The 22,615-nt window shown below is 37.1% G+C and overlaps 1 protein-coding gene across 1 annotated transcript; it reads left to right on the top strand.

Annotated features, from left to right (window-relative positions):
* The first annotated feature begins 16,758 nt into the window (after window positions 1–16,758).
* slc5a3a (solute carrier family 5 member 3a) lies at window positions 16,759–21,311 on the top strand. The gene is made up of 2 exons (XM_079864062.1): window positions 16,759–16,824; window positions 18,889–21,311. Exon 2 carries the CDS (start codon window positions 18,948–18,950, stop codon window positions 20,976–20,978), a length of 2,031 nt encoding a protein of 676 aa, XP_079720188.1. The 5' UTR covers window positions 16,759–16,824; window positions 18,889–18,947; the 3' UTR covers window positions 20,979–21,311.
* The last annotated feature ends 1,304 nt before the right edge of the window (window positions 21,312–22,615 follow it).

Below are 22,615 nucleotides of genomic sequence, written 5' to 3'. Positions count from 1 at the left end.
ACACCCTAGCAACTACCTACAACACTAAAAAAAAAAACACTAAGAGCATCCTAGCAACAGTCTGGAAACCACTTTGAACACCATAGCAACTGCTTAGATACACCCTAGCAACTACTTACAACATTCTACTGCAGCAAAGACAAAGAACATCCTAGAAACAGCTTAGAAACAACTTTGAACAATGTAGCAACTGCATAAAAGTGCCCTAGCAATTCTACAAAACACTGAGTATCATAGCAACCAACTAGAACACCATAACAACTGCATGGAAACGCCCTAGCAACTACCAAAACAATCTACTGTAGCAAAGACCAAGAACAAACCAATAAATCAGTTTTACACTTTGACTCGCCCTAGCAACTCTACAAGACTTTGAGCATCATAGCAACCAACTAGAACACCATAACAACTGCATAGAAACACCCTAGCAACTACCAAAACAATCTACTGTAGCAAAGACCAAGAACAAGCCAATAAACCACTTTGAGCACCATAGCAACCGCCCAGAACACCATAGCAACTGCATAGGAACACCCTAGCAACTCCACAACATTCTGAGCATCATAGCAACCACCCAGAACACCATAAAAACTGCATAGAAACACCCTAGTAACTACTTACTCCATCAGAGCAAACCTAGTTTGTCTGTAACAACCTTTGTAAAGCTCGCCTCAAAGTTTCTCTTTCTGTAGTGTAAGTTCATGTCCTCTAAACAGGCACTGATGTCAGAATGAGCGTTTGATGATCAGCCAGGAGGGGAATCAGTGACGTTAATGTTCCTAATCACCCAAGCGGGGTCAGAATCACCCGACTTAAAAGATAGAAGTCCTACGCACATTCTCACACAGCCCGTGTTTACAAGCGCAGAGGCGGCCTTTGCAGTTCACAGGCTCGTTTCAAAGAAACAGTCGAAGGAATAATAAGACATTATATGCAATGCGACTGCAACTGTTACATTTAAAATGTTACCTCATTCTCTCTCAATAGTCGCATTATAAACGCATTCTATCTCTTTAATCAGAACTATTGTTACAATCAAGACCGAAAACAAAAACACCATTCAATCTTCGTCCCTCGACTAAAATGGATTGATACTAAAACGGCTTAAATCCTTGTATTAAAGAGTTAGTCATTGAATCATTCAGTCAAACGATTCGTTCAAAGTGTTTGGATCTTATTGTTTTCGTTGGCAAAACAGAGGAAGACAGACAATATCAACAATATTTTGTCTAAAGTGTAAGTCATCTAATAGCCTATTAAATTATTGTTTATTGAACTGCTGTATAAAATCAATATCACATTTGCAACAATGCTGCTGTTATTCGGAAAAACGGCACTTTTGCTCGTGTGAAATTGTTTATAAATATATAAAAAACTTTAACAGAGACTTTTTTTTCACGATATCTTGGTTTTTGGAAGCATTTTTGCCCCAAGCCCCCGTTAATTTCCGCCCTGGGGTGAGTTTCCCATACAATGACGTAACTCGCTGCTTTACTACCATAGTACGATACATCGTTGATTGGTTAATGATGTCACGCACGTAGTTGAGTAATAACTACTTTTAATTAATGTATTTGAATCGAATTAATAGTAGATGTTTTGCTATAAATTATGGACTTGGCATCTGAGGAAAATTTCAAAAAAATTCTCAGTTATTTTGCTTTATTTCCAGACTCAATCGTAGGCTCATTCTTACGTAGTAAAACACGTTCACTCATGCACACTCTTCAAAAAACGACGCTTTAAATCTCTTGACAAACTAAAAGACGTAAATTACATTTGTATGTATTCTAAATAAAAGATACAGATTGGACTGAATGCCAACTTGCTCAACAATTTTGCTCAAGGTAAGGATTTATTGAGTCCACAATGTCATGCAAACAAGTGTTTCTAACCACAGGTCGAGATCTGTCGTTCAAACGCACAACTTTGCGATACTGTTTGCGAATGTTCGTAAGAATGGTTTCGGAAAACACAGACTCGTTGAACTATGCTGATAATGACAGAACTTGCAACCATAGTTGGCTAACGATGCTTTCAGGAAAACACCTCTGGTGTGTGTGCGGAATGGGCTCTTCGAAGGCCTTTACTGTACATGGGTGTGAATGTGTGGCCGCCCCTGGAGCTGGAGAAGTGTCGACTCATTGACTGCTACAGACAGGCTAGTTAGAGTCACTCAGAGGTCATGATTCGCTTAGGATGAATCTTTGGGTCTTGAAGCTCTGCTAACAGCTTGAGCAAGTAGAGCTGAAACACAATGCCGTGCATTAAGGCCAAAAGACCCCCAGAACACGGACGCTTGTGTTCAGTGACGCCTCAAGGGCATCGGTCGGCCTTTTTCTGCTTTGTCTGCTTCTGAGGGCCTTTGTCTCCATTCCTGAACAAAAAAAAAGCCCCCGCATGAAAGATAGTGGAGATTCACAGTGTTTGCACTCTGCAAACGTTCTGGTTTGGGTTTGTTCTCAATCTCTTTTCCTCAGTATTAAACTTCTGCCATTTTAATTCAGCCCTAAAGGTATACACACTCCTCCTCTCAAACTTTATTTTCTAGATGATTTCAGTCTCAAGTGTGCTTGTTGGATTTTGTAAACTTTATACTTTTTAAGAAAATGAGGAAACCGTCCTTTTGTTAGAATGTTCACCATTGAAAATGAAGCGATGTCATCATGCAAACTGAATAGCGATTGGTCTTCGTTCTTGATTTGATTTGCATACTGAATTGTGATTGGTGAAAGACTGTTGAGTGGGTTATTGAATGAGTGACATGGTTAACCAGGTGGACACAATAGATAATAAGCATGTAAAATTAATACAGAGTTATTTTAGAAGGAACAGGATATGATGTCATGGTCCAGTGCTTTTGTTTTCGAAAAAGTAATAAATTATCAATAATAATAATAATAAATTCAAAATGTTATAATATTAACTGCCTCATCTTGCATATGTGTATAACTCATTATGATTGGTTCAAAAGTTTGGTGCCTGTAAGTCTCTTCTGCTCACGAATGCTGCATTTATTTGATCAAAAACAGTAATATTATGAAATATTATTACAATTTAAAATAGCTGTTTTCTATGTGAATTTATAGTAAAGTGTAATTTATATTCTGTGATCAAAGCTGAATTTTCAGTGAAGTGTCACATGATCCTTCAGAAATCATTCTAATATGATGATTTATGCTCAAGAAACATTTCTGATTATTATCAATGTTGAAAACAGTTTTGCTTCGATTAATAGAAAGTTCAAAAGAACAGCATTTATTTGAAATAGAAATCTTTTGTAACATTACAAATCTGTCACATTTATTCATTTATTATTCAAAAAAAAAAAAAAATCTTTTGAACTTTACTGTATAGCCGAGAACTAATACCTAAACTTATCTAAAACTTGTACAATTATGTTGCTGCCTTGCAAATTCTGCTGTTTCTTTGTGGAAATGCAAATGTAGTTTGCCATAGGCATCCACTTGCACATTTATGCATTTTATCCTTTCGCATGGGGTCGTGTGCAGATAAATCTGAAATAGCACATTATTTATGATAATTGTCATCTAAGTGACCACACGTCATTTGTGCAGAATTCTATATGACAGCGCCGTATATTTTTATGCATGTGTCAATAAGGTTTTGGTAAATGCATTTACAGCACTGGAAGGAAATGACAGTGTCTTCATTCACCTGCTTTTTTTTTTTTTTCACTCGCTGGGAAACTCTTCTGCTGTAATTGCTGCTGATTGGCTGTGTGGGACTGGGAAGACGTTCGTCAACTGTGTGACGGGCAATTTGTTCGCTCTGTGTTGCGGCATGTTCCACTTTCCTCTTCTTTTCTTTTTTTAGCTGCAGTCTGTCGCTCTTCTCGAATTCACTCTAATTTGACACTCTCACTTATATTTGCAGTTCTGCTCTTGAGGCAACCCTGCTGAACCTCATATAGAAACATGTATAAACCAACGCAAAAAAAACATGCACTGGTACAGCAATTGTAGAGCAATACTTTTATATGATCATCATAATTTTACACCATGGTACAGTATCACAAATATTATCATAGTGCTAGAAGAAGAAAAAAAAGCATTATCTTGGTGCATATCCAAAGCAATATGTTTTACTATGGTCCCATGTACAAAATAGTATGATAATACCATGGTAAATTTTGGAAAGTGTCATCTTAAATATTAGGCGTCTTCATTTGATCCTGTCGCTAACTCATAAACATTGTGCCATTTTCCAGTGGCTTGTAAAGTCTCTGGACTGAGTGGTGAAGGAGTGTAATGAGAACATCACTCTCTGCTCCTCAGTGTAAATGTTAAACCAGCGCTCAGACAGACGAGGAATCCTTTGGTGTCTCGTCAACGTCATGGCTATGGCAAGCCGTTTTAACTTTTATTCATTTCCAGGATATGAATTGTTGATATCAAGAATTACATTTTTGATATCAAGAATTACGTTTTTTGATATCAAAAATGTAATTGTTGATATCAACAATTTAATTCTTGATATCAAAAATGTAATTCTTGATATCAACAATTCAATTCTTGATATCAAAAATGTAATTCTTGATATCAACAATTGAATTCTTGATATCTGTAATTGTATTTTCACTAGTGAAATCTCACCATAGGCTGCCATTCAAAATCAATTGTTGATATCAAGAATTGATTTCTTACTAGTAGAAATATAATTTTTGATATCAATAATTACATTGTTACTAGTAAAAATGTGAATTACTGATATCAATAATTCAATTGTCACTAGTTGAAATATATATTATTGATATCAACAATTGAATTGCTACTAGTAAAAATTTAAATTTTTGATATCTGAAAATGTATTTCTGATATCAATATTATTTCAGATATCTAAAATGGCTTTCTTACTAGTAACAATCACATTCATGATATCAGAAATTAACATTGTCACTAGTGAAAATGGAATTATTGATATCAAAAATAAAGGTTTTTACTAGTAAGAATTGTATTTCTGATATGTGTATTCAGAATTTTAACTAGTAAGAAATACATTTTTGATATCTGTAATAGTTTTGTCGCCCTTTTAACATTTAAAACACATATAGGATATGAATTGTTGATATCAACAATTAAATTCTTGATATCAACAATTCAATTCTTGATATCAACAATTCAATTCTTGATATCAACAATTCAATTCTTGATATCAAAAATGGAATTGTTGATATCAAAAATGTAATTGTTGATATCAAGAATTTAATTGTTGATATCAACAATTGTATTTTCACTAGTGAAATCTCACCATAGGCTGCCATTCAAAATCAATTGTTGATATCAAGAATTGATTTCTTACTAGTAAAAATATAATTGTTGATATCAAGAATTACATTGTTACTAGTAAAAATGGCAATTACTGATATCAATAATTCAATTGTCACTAGTTGAAATGTCTATTCTTGATATCAACAATTTAATTGCTACTAGTAAAATTTTTCATTTTTGATATCTGAAAATGTATTTCTGATATCAATATTATTTCAGATATCTAAAATGGCTTTCTTACTAGTAACAATCACATTCATGATATCAGAAATTAACATTGTCACTAGTGAAAATGGAATTATTGATATCAAAAATTAACATTGTTACTAGTAGCAATTAAATTGTTGATATCAAGAATAGACATTTCAACTAGTGACAATTGAATTCTTGATATCAAAAATAAAGGTTTTTACTAGTAAGAATTGTATTTCTGATAAGTGAAACTGGAATTTTAACTAGTAAGAAATCGATTCTTGATATCAACAATTGATTTTGAATGGCAGCCTATGGTGACATTTCACTAGTGAAAATACAATTACAGATATCAACAATTATAGTTTTTACTAGTTGAAATTCAATTGTTGATATCAAGAATTATCATTTTAACTAGTGAAAATGTAAATGCTGATATCAAGAATTAGCATTGTTACTAGTGGAAATGTAATTCCTGATATCAAAAATTGCCATTGTTACTAGTAGAAATCTAATTCCTGATATCAATAACAATAATTTTAACTAGTGAAAATTTAGTTGTTGATATCAAGAATTCATATCCTGCGAATGATTAAAAGTCAAAACGGCTTGCCTATTGCCATTCCCAGGATATAAATTGTTAATATCAATAATTATAGTTTTTACTAGTTGAAATTAAATTGTTAATATCAAGAATTATAGTTTTTACTAGTAAAAAATTAATTGTTGATATCAAGAATGAACATTTTTACTAGTTAAAATTGAATTGTTGATATCAAGGATTCATATCCTGGAAATGAATAAAAGTTAAAACGGCTTGCCATACATGGCAACAATGTAAACCCACCATGGTGAGAAACAGTGGAGAGGAGCGGATTTGCACTCAAGTTCTTAGTCACTGTGCCAACACATATTGTGCATGCTTATGAATATATTTGCACGATATGCACATTTATTAAAATACTTATTTCACTGCAAAGTCAAAAGGAAAAAAAAGTGAGCAAATTGTAATGGTCATACAATAGTTTTGTTTTTTTGTGTATATATATATATATATATATATATATATATATATATATATATATATATGAATATATAGTACATTACCATACACACAGTATACAGTATATACAGGCAGTAGGATTTTTATTCCGCAAGGATGCATTAAATTGATCAAAAGTGAGATTAAAGACATTTATAATATTACAAAAGATTCTATTTCAAATAAATGCTGTTCTTTTGAACCTTTTATTCATCAAAGAATCCTGAAAAATAAAATGTATCCTGGTTTCCATTAAAATATGAAGCAGCACGACTGTTTTCAACATTGATAATAATCAGAAATGCAGCAAATCCACATATTAGAATGATTTCTGAAGGATCATGTGACACTGAAGAGTAATGTAATGATGCTGAAAATTCAGCTTTGATCGCAGGATATAAATTACAATTAAAAATATATTTACATAGTAAACATCTGTTTTAAATTGTAATAATATTTACATTTTTACTGTTTTTACTGTCAAACTAATGCAGCATTGGTGAGCAGAAGAGACTTCTTTCAAAAACATAAAAAAAATCTAAGGGTGAGATATAACTCTACGCTGACAATGCTGGATCGATGTGCCTGTGCTCAAACAGGTCCAGTTCTCCTTGTAAGGCCGTCTGCTGCACAGGGCACACATCCATCCATCACTGAGTGAGTGTGTGTGTGTTGCCATCGAGTCTCTGCAGTTGCTCTCATCCATATGACACTTTCCATGCCAGACTGAAAATGCTTAGTTTAACCCTTAAAGTTACTGATTTGCACACTAACATGCTGTTTATTGCATACTGCACAGTATATAGGCCTACTGTTTTTAAAGGGGTCCTTTTATAAAGTCTTGATTTTGTTTTTGGCGTGTACTAGAATACGTTTTCATGCTTAATTGTTCAAAAAACACATTATTTTTCACATATTTTACATTATTACAGCTCCTCTCTCCCCAGTCTGGTTGAGCGTCGTTTTCGATGAAGCCCCTCCTTCTGAAATACGAAATGTGCTGTGATTGGTTAGCTGGCCCAGTGTGTTATGATTGGCAGCGCTTAGCACGTGTTCGGGAAATGTCCTGCCCCTTCATAACCTCGAGCTCTACTCAGATGCAAATATTAACAATGGCGTCAATTTCAAACCATTTCGAACCCGATTCAGACCCTGACAATGTTAAAAAACGAAGATTGTGCTGAACGGATATCAAACACGGAATTCATAGGACAGTTCAGGGTGGTATGTTTTTAAAAAAAATGTATTATTATTATACAGTAGATACAATGTTATCCTGTTTATTAATCTCATAGTTCATGCTCTTTTTATCATTTAATAATTAATTGTAATGAATCTGGCGGTAGAACTTTACAATAAGATCTCATTAACTAAAATGAGCCAACAATGAGGTATTATTAATCTTTGTTAACTTTAGTTTATAAAAATACAACTGTTTACACCATTTTGTGTTGTCACCAACCCGTGAAGAAGCTCATTGTAGTTCCTACCAACTGTTTGTTGTAGTCCTTAAAAGTGATTTCTGTTAAAGAAAATATCTCCCTTTGCATTGAACTTTGAGTGTCGTAACTTTGCAGATGTTGTTTATGGTCAAACAGCATCACTACACACTAACTAAAGTTAGAAAAGTGAAATCATAATCAATGCTGCAGGTAGAGGAGATGATGCACCAGATGAGGCACTTACTGATCCTGGAATAACATTCTCCTTTGTCTCCGGAGAAGGGCGCTGAACTTGGGTCTTTAACTCGACCTCCAGCTCTTTCAGTCGGACATCACGCCGTGTCTCAAGCTCAAGTGCCCGGACGTTTAACAGCTGACTCTGATGCTATTGCCGACTTAATTCTAGGTCTAATTCTTTTTACAGATTGCCAACCGTTTCTCATCCGGTGAAGGGGCAACGGGATCTATGCCATCGACTTCGCCAGATTTGTGGTCCGCCTCCTTAGCACCTAAACCTTCAGATAGTTCTAGGTTTCCCGGAGCCACACCCTCTTCCGGTAAGATCCTTTGTTTTACAAGCTCAATGCGCAACATCTCCATTTTAAGTACATGACGAGGTTTGTAAATATCGAAGAAATCTGCAATCACTAATAAATCATCTTTACGGCACTTATCAAATTGTTCATGTGTGGGCGCGAATTAAATTTGTCCAATTAAAATTAAAAATTTAAATCCCCAACTCCCTAATCCAAAACAGCCAATAAAGACCAAACAAAAAAAGTGGCGTCAGTCTCCCTACCTCCCAAATCCAAAACACAAGTATATACAGGTAAAAGAGCAAATAAATCAGTGCAGGGGTAATCTGGAATCTAGGCGGTAATCATTATCACGAATAGGCAGTTCACAAGAAACAAACAACAAATTCTCAAATGCACACCCCAGAATAAACACTTTCAACAGTCTTACTAATACACTAAGTAGCAAAGTCAGGCAAGAGAAGTGTAGTGAGTGAGCACAAGGCTAATGAAAGCAGTAACGAAGGAGGCTTTCATACACGTCCAGGTGTCAGCTGATCAATCAGGGCGTGGCACCAATCAGACTGCAGGAACCAATCCGGTCTTCTTCCTGGATAAAAACAAACACCTCCCACAATAGCATAAAACACATAAACAGACCAAAAGGGACATAACACAAGGACCCCTTTAAAAATGCACATTACGCAACACATTTGCTGTGTTCACGCCCATGTTGTAATTACAGAATTAACTAGATGACGAAACTGTACACGGACTTGAAATGCTTCCAAAGGCAAAATGAATCTACAGTGGAGCTCACAGAAAATTCCGAGTTCTATGAGGATGTGAATGAAGTCGGAATCTCGTAATTACGGTAATTCCGACATTTTGTGAACACACCTATTATTTCAAAACAGTTGCTCCAAATTAATTAAAATTTTTATGTCCTTTACTCGCTTACTTCCCTCCGTCTTGTGGACTCGGATGTGCATCATTGCACAAGTATTATGCGATTAAATCTCAACATCATTAAAATATTATACACTATTATGCGATTAATTCTCAAAATAATCAATATATCATACAGTACAGTTAAGTGGTTTACGTTCTCAATGCTGCAGCGGTCACGTGGTACAAGAGCTCTCAGAAAATTCCCATCTTACAAGCTGTAATTATGATCTCTGAGGGCATGAACGCTTTTTACAATCTTGTAATTACGGTAATTAGGCTACGACATGGCGTGAACGCACCTAGTACAGCACGCTACATTGATGTCACATTACCCTTTTTACATACATGTTTAATTCAAGTGACATTCAGTTATCAACACCCAAAAAAAATATTTTGTTCTTCATTTTTGCATTGAGTTGTTTTTAATTTGAGTCTGATTTCGGAACACCTTATTTCTGCCAAATAGGTATATATTTACACAAAATTGGATTTAAAATGCCAGATATGGCAGATGGTATTTTAAAAAATGTTAAAATACTGAAGTTGACATTAGTTCTGGTTCATAATTGGAAATGAAAGATGCATTGTGGGCTACAGATGGTATTTCACAGTGCACGTTTCTGCAAATAAGGTCATTATGCTGCACACCATATGCATTCTGCAGAAGTACAACCTACAAATATCTCATGAATATAAAGCTAGTGATACACTCATAACAGATGAGCAGAATATCATGCAGATTGTGGAGTGGAGTGAGTTTTGGGATCCATTCAAGGCAACAGAAGGATCCTCGTCGGCGCACCTCATGTTCACAAAACCACTCTAAACATCCTTCCTGACCATATACAACACACAGTAAACTAAACGGACAGGACAGCCCGCACATTAAACCAAACTATAAACTATTTTCTGTTTGGATGGAGAATGCTAAAGGCCAACTGAGAAGTTACAATCAGACTAGGTTTCAGCAGCATATTGAGGTTTCTTGTAAAGCTATCTGTCTCCTTGTGTTTAATACACATCAGTTTCATGGCCGGTCTAAGAATAGTGAAGTGCGTTCTGAGAAACGCTTGCTTTGATATTCTGCTATCTAATGCAGTGGCATATTAAAGTCTGGTGTTTCAGAGGAGCTGTAACTGTCCTTTAGTCTATGAATATTCGCTTCAAATAATGTCAGCAGTAATTCTCCAAGCTGTTCATTTAAAGATTAAAGTGACTGATCGTTAAAAAAGTCCAGCTTTAAACATCAATGGCATCGAATGTACGTTTATTTGTGGACTAAACTGACAGGGTCGCATATACTGTTAATCATTTCATGGGAAAGAAAAAGAACAAGATGTCTGTAATATAACAGTTTTTCTCCAAGACTGCAATGAGATTAAATAGAGAGTGAATGGAGACATGCATCTCAACAATATCTCAAACTGTGCTCAAAATACCAGTCAGCAATCTAAAGATATCAGATATGAACTCATCTTAGATGACAACTACAGTCACTCAGTTAGGTCTGTTCTTATTAATTTTAGGAGAAACATCTGAGGCAAAGAAAACATAACATGAGTGCTCAATAAACAGTGCTGACATTAACTAAAACTAAATCTAAAATAGGCCTAGTTTTTGGTAATTGAAATAAAGCTGAAAAATAAAATATATGCTAAATATTAGATTCTTTTCTTTTTTTTTCTTGGCAGCTAAATGGAATAAAAATGTTTAAGTTGAAGAATAAAATTGCTAAAACTAAAACAAAAAACTGAAAATATAAATATAAAAGCATATTTAATAGCATATAAACAATACCAAAATAATGTTGCTAAAAAGTGTCCTGAGATATGAAAAGCATCTTCATCTGGGATGTTCACATACATTGTAATGCATTTATGAGAAACATTTATTTTTCTCTTCCTCTCCCCGTTTTCAATCATTTCTTGTGAACACAGGTCTTTTGGTTTCCTAAAATGGTCTGATGAGCTCCATCTGTGCACGTGGTTATCAGAAACATGTCCTCCTCTTGTCTTAGAAACATGTCCACTGCGGTCCGATCATTAGCGTTCATGATAAGCGTCTCCTGGCGGCGAGTCTTATCGGCATGTTTAGCGCTCGAACTCTTGCGTCATCATCGTAAGGCAGCGAGCGACTCGGGCACTGGTGAGGCCTTACATGCTTACATTGTTGGTTGAGTGACAAAAATAGCATGTCCTCATTATTACAACATGTGTGAAGTTTTGTGGCCCACACCACATGAAGCAAACGCTCTCACTCTCTGACGGCTTTGAGGAAGAAGTGCTCTTTTATGCCACGGTCTCTGTCGAGCTCCAGCGGATGTCATTGACCTACAAAGAGTGAAAGTCGTTGTGTGTGCAGTGCTTGCAGCTGAATGAAGCCATTTCATCAAGCACAACTATGCTATACTGAGTATGTGCTACATTTGAATTTGAATTTTGCTCCGCCCCTTCTGTAGCCCCGCCCCTGTTCAGCGCTGCGCTCCTTGTGTTCTCGCTCTTACGGATTATGAATGAAAGGCTCGTTTTAAAGGGGTGGTATAATGCCCTTTTCACAAGATGTAAAATAAGTCTCTGATGTTCCCAGAGTGTGTGTGTGAAGTTTTAGCTCAAAATTCCCTACAGATATTTTTTATATAGCATGTGATAATTGTCACTTTTTGAGGGTGAGGAAAAACGCACCGTTTTTGTGTGTGTCCCTTTAAATGCAAATGAGCGGAGCTTCAAGAGCTTGTGTCCTTTTACCTCACACAGACATGCACTGAAAATGTCAATGTTTATGTTTAAACCGGAATCAGACAATGATGGAGAGACTCAAGAAGAAGTGACAACATGTAGAAGCAACAGGACATTTCTGAATGGTTAGTTGGTGAATTTATGTAGCTTATGTGTAGTTATCTTCTAGTCATTGATTAGCATATTCTGTCTTGATAATCTATAAATCGTGTTCAGGGGGAGGGGTTTATGTAAATTCTAGGGTTGGTGATGTCACTAACCCGGGAGGAATGTGGTGTAGTCCCTACCAGCCGTTTGTTGTAGTCCTTAAAAAGCGATTTCTTTAAAAGCAAATATCTGCCTTTGCTCTGAACTTTGAGCGTTGTAACTTTGCAGATGTTGTTTATGCTCAAACAGCAACATTACACACTAACTAAAGTTAGAAAAGTCAAATCATAATCAACCACCCCTTTAAAGTCTTCCCGGTCTACTGGCATTTGTTGTGATATCCACTTTTAAACATTACAATGCTTAAATGATAACTTTCATTAAAGGGTTAGCTCACCCAAAAATGAAAATTCTGTCAGTAATTACTCACCCTCATGTTGTTCCAACCCCGTAAGGCTTTCGTTCATCTTCAGAACACAAATTAAGATATTTTTGATGAAATCTGAGTGCTGTCTCACTCCTCCACAGGCTTATGGACACTATAACTTGCTGGCCCAGAAAATGTATTAAAGACATCGTTAATATAGTCCAAGTGACTCCAGTGGCTCAATCTTAAGTTTATAAAGCGACGAGAATACTTTTTGTGCGCAAAAACAAACAAAAATAACGACTTTGTTCCACTTTTCATTTCCTTCTCTCTGGGCCTCGAGTTTTTTCACGTAGTGTTTTTGCGTAGCGCGTCTGTGTTGCACGTCACCACGTATCACACACATGACCAGCGTCGCCCAATAGTGAGCCTACGTGGTGACGTGCAACACAGACGCGCTACGCAAAAACACTACGTGAAAAAACTCGAGGCCCAGAGAGAAGGAAATGAAAAGTGGAACAAAGTCGTTATTTTTGTTTGTTTTTGCGCACAAAAAGTATTCTCGTCGCTTTATAAACTTAAGATTGAGCCACTGGAGTCACTTGGACTATATTAACGATGTCTTTAATACATTTTCTGGGCCAGCCAGTTATAGTGTCCATAAGCCTGTGGAGGAGTGATCCAGCACTCAGATTTCATCAAAAATATCTTAATTTGTGTTCTGAAGATGAACGAAAGCCTTACGGGGTTGGAACAACATGAGGGTGAGTAATTACTGACAGAATTTTCATTTTTGGGTGAACTAACCCTTTAACACTACAATAAGTAAATCCACTTAACCAGATAATTACTCTTAGACAGCAATGCTTCACACAATGAGGACGTTGATTTGGCGAATGTGAACTCTCCTGGAGTATAGCTGGAGCTGCAGGTCGTAATGCTGTAATAATAACAGTATAGTGGCAACGATATGCGTCTGTTCATTCATTCTTGTCAAAGTTTCCTGCCGAATTGACAACACGCTGACGTCAGACGCACGTCCGCTTACAAACCAGTCAATGTCAAGATGCAGCCCACAGAGATGATGACGACAGGACGCAAGTGTGTATGTAAAGTTCTTTAGTGTGCTCGAATAATTGCAATGTGAATGCGAATGTATAAAATCCATCAAAACATGAACTTCGGTTCGGACCTTGGTGCGGACTCTCAGGAGTGAAAACGCCCTTTAATGCAATGTAACAAAATATTCATAAAGAAACTATGTATTATCTGAGGTATTGTTCATGTATAGCACAAATGGTTCTAATTGTTCTGATCTCCTATCACTAAATATTTACATTTACATTTATTCATTTAGCAGATGCTTTTATCCAAAGCGACTTGCAATAGAGGAACATTAGCCAACAATAATCATAATGTACAATGCCAGCAAGAAAGTGCGCATAGAAGGAGGGATCTACTGTCGTCCTCTACTCTACTACACAGCGCTCAGACACAGAATCAGTCGGAGCCGGTGTTGAGACAACCCAAGGGTTCGACTAACCTATTTCTCTGCTTTCTATTTGTGTTCAATGGCTGTTGGGGCCTGAAGCCACGGTCAAAGGAAGTGTCACTAGTAGCAAAACTATCCTGGCGATTTAAGATGAAGAACACCTCGAAATAAGATTTTGTTAATCATTTATCAACTCTCATGTCCTTTGAAATCCATATGATTTTGCATTTTCAAGCAAAATGCATATACAAGCAATCAAAGTAAATGGTGACTTTCTGTTATTGATCATTTTGGAAATGGAAGACCCAGTCAAGTGCACTGCATTGTGGAAGACCATAACCGGCACAATATGCGAAGTATGCATACAGAAAATATGCATACGGGCAAAAGTGTGCAAGTGCATACTATACTGCCAAAATAGTAAGAGTAATATGTTAGTATACTACTGCAGATACAGCCACAGGGTTTGCAGCACACGTCTTCAGACGCCTGCTTTGGTCTTCACTACATGTTTGAACACTGTCAGCTTTGAGCTCGTCTGCCCCCTAGTGCATACTGAAAGAGAGCTGTCAATCAAAACTGTACTCCAGGGAGGAAGGAGGCGGGGTCCTGTTTTCAAAAGCTGTCATGCTAGAAATTTCCAACATTACACAAAAATTACGGAATACCATATCATGATCCGTTTCCGGAAAAAAGGTACATGTCTAATCACCTTCACTCTCAGAAAAAAAAGGTCTAGAAGCTGTCACTGGGATAGTACCCTTCAAAAGGGTTCTAATATGTACCATTTAGGTACTTATATGTACACTTTTGGTACTAATATGTACCATTAAGGTACCAATATGCACCCTTTAGGTACAAAAATGTACCTTTTGAAAAGGTACCGCCACAGTGACAGCTTTTGTACCTTTTTTTCTGAGAGTGTTGCATGTCCAAAAAAACTGACATATTACTAATTTTTTGTTATTGTACAGGGCTGGACTGTATATATAATTTATATTATGATAGACTACACAGTACAGCACTAAACAGACTGTGATTTCACACTAGTGTTGTATTATGTTTATAGCCTTGACCTACATAGTCACACCTGGCCTCTGACTACATACAAAAAGATCTTTATCTACTCATGTACCAACTACCACTCAGAGATTGTAAAACACTTCTTCTTCATGGAAACTTCTGAACTGAAAGACGCTGCTGCCACCGTCTGATGATTATATGTAGTTGCAGTCCTTCCACTGCCACTTGTGTTTATAGTGCACACATATATTAACACTCACACATATAAATTAAATATATTACAATATAATAGTTGATACAACAAATAAATCATTCATAATCAAGACAAATACAGACACAAATGTAGCATAGCTTACTCAAAACTCTGTTGTATTACCAACACCAAAATAGCACTTTCCATGTGAAAACATTTTCCCCACATGTTTTGAAGATGAAAATGTTTATCTCATGTCATGTTCCTGTTGATGTGATGTAATCATTCATGGGTTAGGTTATCTCTACTGGTTATCGGGTTCATGTTAGCACTCACGGATAGTATGCTGAATATGAAGAGATCGTTATAAAAACAGTTAGATGATGTTGTCTCGAATGACAATCTCTTTAAAAGGTTTACTATGGCAATAATGACAAAATACCATAATGACTACTACCTGTAAATTGATATGGGATCTTGTTTAAACAACGTAAAAAAACACGTATCTTATTATTACATAGATAGTGATTTTATTGTTTCATAATAATGCAGTAGCCTATAGTTAAGTCTGTCTGTTTAGATTATCAGCAACCCAGAAAAATTAAAGCACTCTATCAAAAAAAAAAGCCATGACCTATTCTTTGAGTAGCATCTCAACCTCATGAAACAGGATATAATATGTCATATTATAATATGTCATATTATCATTGATATTTTATTATAAACAATACAGTAAATAGTCCTGCTGTATACTTACAAAAAAAAAGGGTTTTTTGGACATGTACGCATAGATTTAATGTTAATCATTCAGTAGCCTACTAATCTATTATCTATTAAGTAATTATCCTTGTTTTTATCCTTGTATATATATATATGAAGAGTTCAGATGCAAAAGCCTCTAAGTGCCATCTGAAATTTTCTTCAAGAATTATCATTTTTATCAAGCTTGTATATTTAAATTCAGTAATTTCACTTAAATGGCATTACTGAACTTAAATATACGAGCTTGATAAAAATGATCATTCTAGAAGAAAATTTCAGTTGGCACTTAGAGGCTTTTGCATCTGAACTCTTCATATATATATATATATATATATATATATATATATATATATATATATATATATATATATATATATATATATATATATCATGTTAAATTCACATCAATAGTAGTACCCTAGTAATGTACCTGGCTTGGAGAACTATGTCAGGCTACGAGTCTCTGATGACTTCACTGCACCACATCACACATGACTTCCCGCGGGTGGGCTCTAATCTCGTGGGCTCGGGCTGAACGGATGCGCGGGTACGATGACGTCATGGGTGGGTGCGGGCGCGCAGATGGGGGGGGGGGGGGGGGGGGTAAATGGATGGAGGAGATAAACTCTTTCCTCCTCACACACCGGTTCAAGTGCACTGACAGCATCTCTGGTAAGTATGTCTGAGTTTTTAACGTTTAGAAATCACATCGATCTCTGTAAGACTGTTCATGAACTGTGACGCTAATTTCAGTGAGTTTTCCATGTGTTTTGTTTTTTATTATTATTGTGCAGGGTGTTGCTTGGTGCTTATCAAGTATAACGGGTTTAACGTTAAATTGTGCATTTGAGTAACGGTGGTTAACTTTTAAATAACATCTGGTTTGATGGTAGATGACAACTAACATGGATATTAACTTTTCGTGGATGATATTATTATTATTATTATTATTATTATTATTAATAATAATAATAATGATTTTTAACAAAATATTTTAAAACATTACGATTTTAACTTACATGTGTGACATACACACGCCCTCTAGAGTTTCATGGCTGAACTAGATATTTGTTTAATTTTTGCTCAATGTCCTGAAGCGCGTGGTGATTTTTAGTGGATGTTGTCCTATAGTTCATCACATTAACATCATCATCCACAAACCATGGAATAAAAAAGGCATTTTTTTTTTTTTTTTTTTTTTTTTAGGGTGAATTCTTTTATTTTTCAACTTTTTTTCTTACCGAAAAACAAATAACTTTTTTTGTATTAAAGTCCCCCTGTAGTCAATAATTGTATCCCTTAAAACTCATCTTTGGTCACCAAAATTACATATTTAAAGTTTTTTTTTCCCCTTGGAAAAAAATATATATTCATGCCTTAAAATAGCTTGAATTTTATTTGACTTGAACTCGACACCCTTGCCTTATTTAGTATACGCGGTTCTATGAACATGTAAATGAGTTTGCACATGGTTTGTCTTAAAGCACCTTAAAAACACCCCATAGACGCATTAACAACATTAAAAACTTGATTTTCACCACAGGGGGACTTTAAGAATATCAAGAATATTTTTAGCTGCAGATAATGTTAGCTCACAAATATCCTGTCAGATACAGCCTGAATTTCAGATGTTGCCATCTAGATCACGCTTTAAACTCCCAAAATTCAGAACCAACAGATAGGCTATAAACACTCTTTTGTACCTGCAGCCATTCTACTTTTTAATTCTACAAAGAACCATAACTTATTGCCTTACAACTTGATTGTTTAGTGTTTTTCATTGTTTTAACTATGCCTGCAAGGTTAGGCAATCTTTGTACTGTGTGTGTGATTGTGTGTGTTTTGTACTATAGGCTACTATCTTCTGCACAACAAATTGCCCCACCGGGGACAATAAAGTAACTAACTAACTGACTAACTAAAGAAATAAAAAAATGTGATGGGAAAAAATGCAAGTACAGTAACAAATGAAGGCGTCATATACTGACGCTTTTGACATTTCGTCTACATCGAACGCACATGGCACCCTTTAGCGTCAATATGAGACGCAGATAGATATGGGCCAGAAGGCGCCTCCTAGCGGTCTAACCCTAACCCTACCCCAGACCTAAACCTACCCATAACCGAACAAAGCTCTGTGCGTGTCATATTGACGCTAAAGGGTGCCATGTGCGTTGGATGTAGACGAAATGTCAAAAGCGTCAGTATATGACGCCCTAGGATGATAATGCGTTGCTGATACACGGACATTTAGTTAGTTTTTAAACTGACAATAGAGTTTCTGTGCAATATTATCTTTTTAATAATTAATGTGCAATATTCTATGCTGCTATTTATTCCTCTAGTCCTTTTTTGGTTCACTATTATGATTTTAATTCTAAATAATGTAAATGTTCACCATAACAAATTTCTAATAATGTAAATATTGAACATACCCACATTCCTTATATTTTCTTTATTTTTTATTTTTCTTTTTATATTTATTTATACTTTTATATTATATATTCTTTATTTATCTACTTTATTACTATTTCTTCTTTTTCTTATGCTTGACAGGTGGGCAATTGTGACAAAGAATTTCCCCTCAGGGATCAATGAAGTATTCTTATTCTGATTCTGATTTCATAAAGTGTAACACTGTCTGTAGACAATCGACTAAAATACTAAAAAAGTTGTGCTTTTATTTCCTTATCTGTACCATGTTTACTAAATGTCTATTTTTTCTCTCTCTTTTAGAATTATTTGCTACATGTGGCCCACCGAATCATATGTCTTGATCCATCAACACATAAAAAATGGCTTCAACAATGGAAGCAGCAGATATCGCTGTCGTTGCCTTGTACTTCGTTCTTGTCCTGTGCTTTGGCTTTTTGGCGATGTGGAGGGCAAATCGGGGAACCGTAAGCGGATACTTCCTCGCCGGCCGTTCCATGAACTGGATGATGATCGGTGCATCGTTGTTCGTCAGTAACATCGGCAGCGAGCACTTCATCGGCCTCGCCGGCTCAGGAGCTGCGAGCGGTTTCGCCGTCGCTGCTTGGGAATTTAATGCGATTTTACTCCTCCAGCTCCTGGGATGGGTCTTCATACCCGTTTACATCCACTCAGGTGTGTACACCATGCCGGAGTACCTCTCCAAAAGATTCGGTGGGAAGCGGCTGAAGGTTTTCTTCGCATGCCTAACTCTCCTCCTCTACATTTTCACCAAGCTCTCCGTGGATCTTTACTCCGGAGCACTTTTCATCCAGGAATCTCTAGGCTGGAATCTCTACGTGTCCGTAATCCTGCTTATCACCATGACCGCTCTTCTCACGGTCACTGGCGGACTAGCGGCGGTCATCTACACGGACACCCTGCAGGCTTTCCTCATGATATCGGGCGCTTTGTGCCTGATGGGGATCAGTTTAGCCAAGGTTGGAGGTCTCGAGGGTTTGCAAACCAGGTACATGAACGCCATTCCCAACATCACTGCCATCGAGCTAAAAAGTAACGTCACTTACACAAATTCCTGCCATGTGCATCCCAAACCAGATTCGTTCAAGATCTTAAGAGGTCCGATGGATAAAGACTTGCCGTGGCCTGCTTTTCTTCTAGGACAAACTCCAGCCTCGATCTGGTACTGGTGCGCCGATCAGGTCATAGTTCAGAGAGTCCTTGCAGCCCGCAATATTGCCCACGCTAAAGGGTCGACTCTGATGGCCGGCGTCCTAAAAGTCCTCCCGATGTTTATCATAGTGATTCCAGGGATGATCTCGCGTGTGCTTTTTGCTGATGAGCTTGCTTGCATTAGTCCAGAGCACTGTATGCAAGTCTGCAACAGCAGAGCTGGTTGCACAAACATCGCATATCCTCGTCTCGTCATGAACGTCATGCCTGTAGGATTACGAGGCTTGATGATGGCCGTGATGCTCGCCGCTCTCATGAGCGATCTAGACTCGATCTTTAACAGCGCCAGTACTATCTTTACCCTTGATATCTATAAGATGGTACGTCGTCAAGCTTCCTCCAAAGAGCTCATGATGGTGGGACGCTTGTTTGTGGTCTTCATAGTGGCCATTAGCATAGCTTGGGTCCCATTAGTCATTGAGTTGCAAGGTGGTCAGATGTTCCTCTACATTCAGGAGGTGTCTGATTATCTTACGCCACCCATTGCTGCACTTTTCCTTCTCGGCATCCTCTGGAAACGTTGCAATGAAACCGGTGCATTCTGGGGTGGCATTGTGGGCTTCCTACTTGGAGCCACCAGACTAATTCTTGCCTTTGTCTATAGAGAGCCAGACTGCGACACAACTGATGACCGTCCGTCCTTCATCAAGGATATTCATTTCATGTATGTGGCGACTGTGTTGTTTTGGGTTTCAGGGCTTGTGACGGTAGTCGTCAGTCTTTGCACAAATCCACCAAGCAAGGAACAAATTGCTACGACTACTTTGTGGGGACTACGCAACAGGAATACACACGCAGATGCACACATAAAAGAGAAGGGAGGCGATGGCAAACTTCATCAGCTTTCAGAAGAAACTAAAAAAGAGAAGACGTCGGATGGAGTGGAAATGAAACCATCATCTCAGGTTGTTCAAACAGGCCCTGAAATACTTCCAAATGGCCACTTGGAGTCTCAACACACCCACAAACATGCAGGAAGATGTGTGAAATGTTTGGATTGGTTCTGTGGTTTTAGTAAAAGCTCAGAGGAAGCGGGAGATGAAATCAGGAGTGTAACTGAGATGCTCAAAGAACCTCCAAAAACCAAAATTGTCCTCAATCTCGGCCTCTTGTTAGTGTGTACACTTGGAGTTTTCTTGTTTGTATACTTCTCTTTGTAATGCTCATGATTCTATCTAATGTACAACTCAAAATGTAATGTGATGATGCCCAATGTTACTGATACACTTAAGTGCTGGTTACCAGGGCACTGGTTACAATGTTTGTTTGAGGACTCATATTTAATCTCTAAACATGTCAGACATTCACATTGTGTTTAATTAGTACACTGACAGAGCGATCAAATTTATGTCATTGGATGTGACATTTGACAGCCAATTTTTGTCCTTTTTGTCCTAAACCAAACCCTAATCCTTACCCTATAGTAAGTACGTGTAGTTAATTAATATTACTCAGTACTTAAATGCATAATTAAACTGTAACATTGACACCTTAAAGTCCCCCTGTAGTCAATAATTTTATCCCTTAAAACTCATCTTTGATCACGAAAATGACATATTTAAAGGTTTTGTCCTTGAAATGTTTTTATTTATGCCTAAAAATAGCTTGAATGTAACTCGACACCCTTGCCTCATTTAGTATACACGGTTCTATGAATATGCAAATGAGCCCCGCCTCCACTCACTCACTCAGCTCAGAGATCCACTGGTTGACGATCACACGTTGATCTGATTGGTTACAAGGTAGTTTGTGACGTCAGAAACACCAGCGATTTCAAAGCGTGTTTTTGAGACTGTCTTTGGTTCACTGCAGTTTTAAGGAGGAAATACTTTAGCGATGGTGTCGACTTATGAATTTACACATGGTTTGTCTTAAAGCATATTAAATACACCACATAGACATATACATAACATTAAAACCTTGATTTTCACCTCAAGGGGGTTCAGATTACACGATTTTTTTGTCTGTTACGATAGTCACTGTGTCAGATTACACGATTTTGACTCCTAAAAATCTTGTCATGTCGTGGACAAGAAACATGTCAGACTACACGTTGTTTTCCGACAAGTCATCGCGAGCCGTCTCACACACTCATTCACTCGCACATATACACGCACTCACTCACACACACGCACGCTCACTCGCATATACACACTCGCACACACACTCACACTTACACACTCACTCACATACACGCACTCTCTCTCTCTCTCTCTCTCTCTCTCTCTCTCTCTCTCTCTCTCTCTCTCTCACACACACACACACACACTCACTCTCGCACACACACACACTCACTCTCGCGCACACACACAGTCACACACACACTCGCTCACTCACTCACTCGCGAACACAGACTCACTCTCCCTCACTCACTCGCGCGCCGTCGTCGTAGAGGACCGTTAAACAATTAAACATGCTAGTCTTTCTGTCGTGATGTCGTGAAGCATCGCAGACGCGACGTAGGTTGTCGCCCACTATGACACACTATACGAGATGAAACGATCGAATCTTGCGTCCCGACGCCCGTTGTCGTTTGCGAATCCCCACAACACCCTACGTCAAACGGATCGTGCCAAAATCGGGCTAAAATCGTGTAATCTGAACCAGGCATAAAATAAAGTGTAACCGAAACTTCTGAAGGTAAATTATGTAAAATGTAATGTTACCATTGAAGCTTCTTTTTTTTTTTTGGTAAAAAAATCAAACAAAAAAACATGTCACCTACACATTTAATGCTGATCATACCAAATCTGCTTGAATCATTAACCATATGATATTATCTTAACCTCAAGGAATT

The sequence above is a fragment of the Squalius cephalus genome (genome assembly GCF_949319135.1).
Source record: "Squalius cephalus genome assembly, chromosome: 2".
Lineage (NCBI taxonomy): Eukaryota > Metazoa > Chordata > Actinopteri > Cypriniformes > Leuciscidae > Squalius > Squalius cephalus.
This window is presented reverse-complemented; position numbering and strand designations above follow the sequence as displayed.

Excerpts from the sequence above, each read along its gene's own strand:
- slc5a3a (XM_079864062.1), top strand. The coding sequence starts at position 18,948 with ATGGCTTCAACAATGGAAGCAGCAGATATCGCTGTCGTTGCCTTGTAC.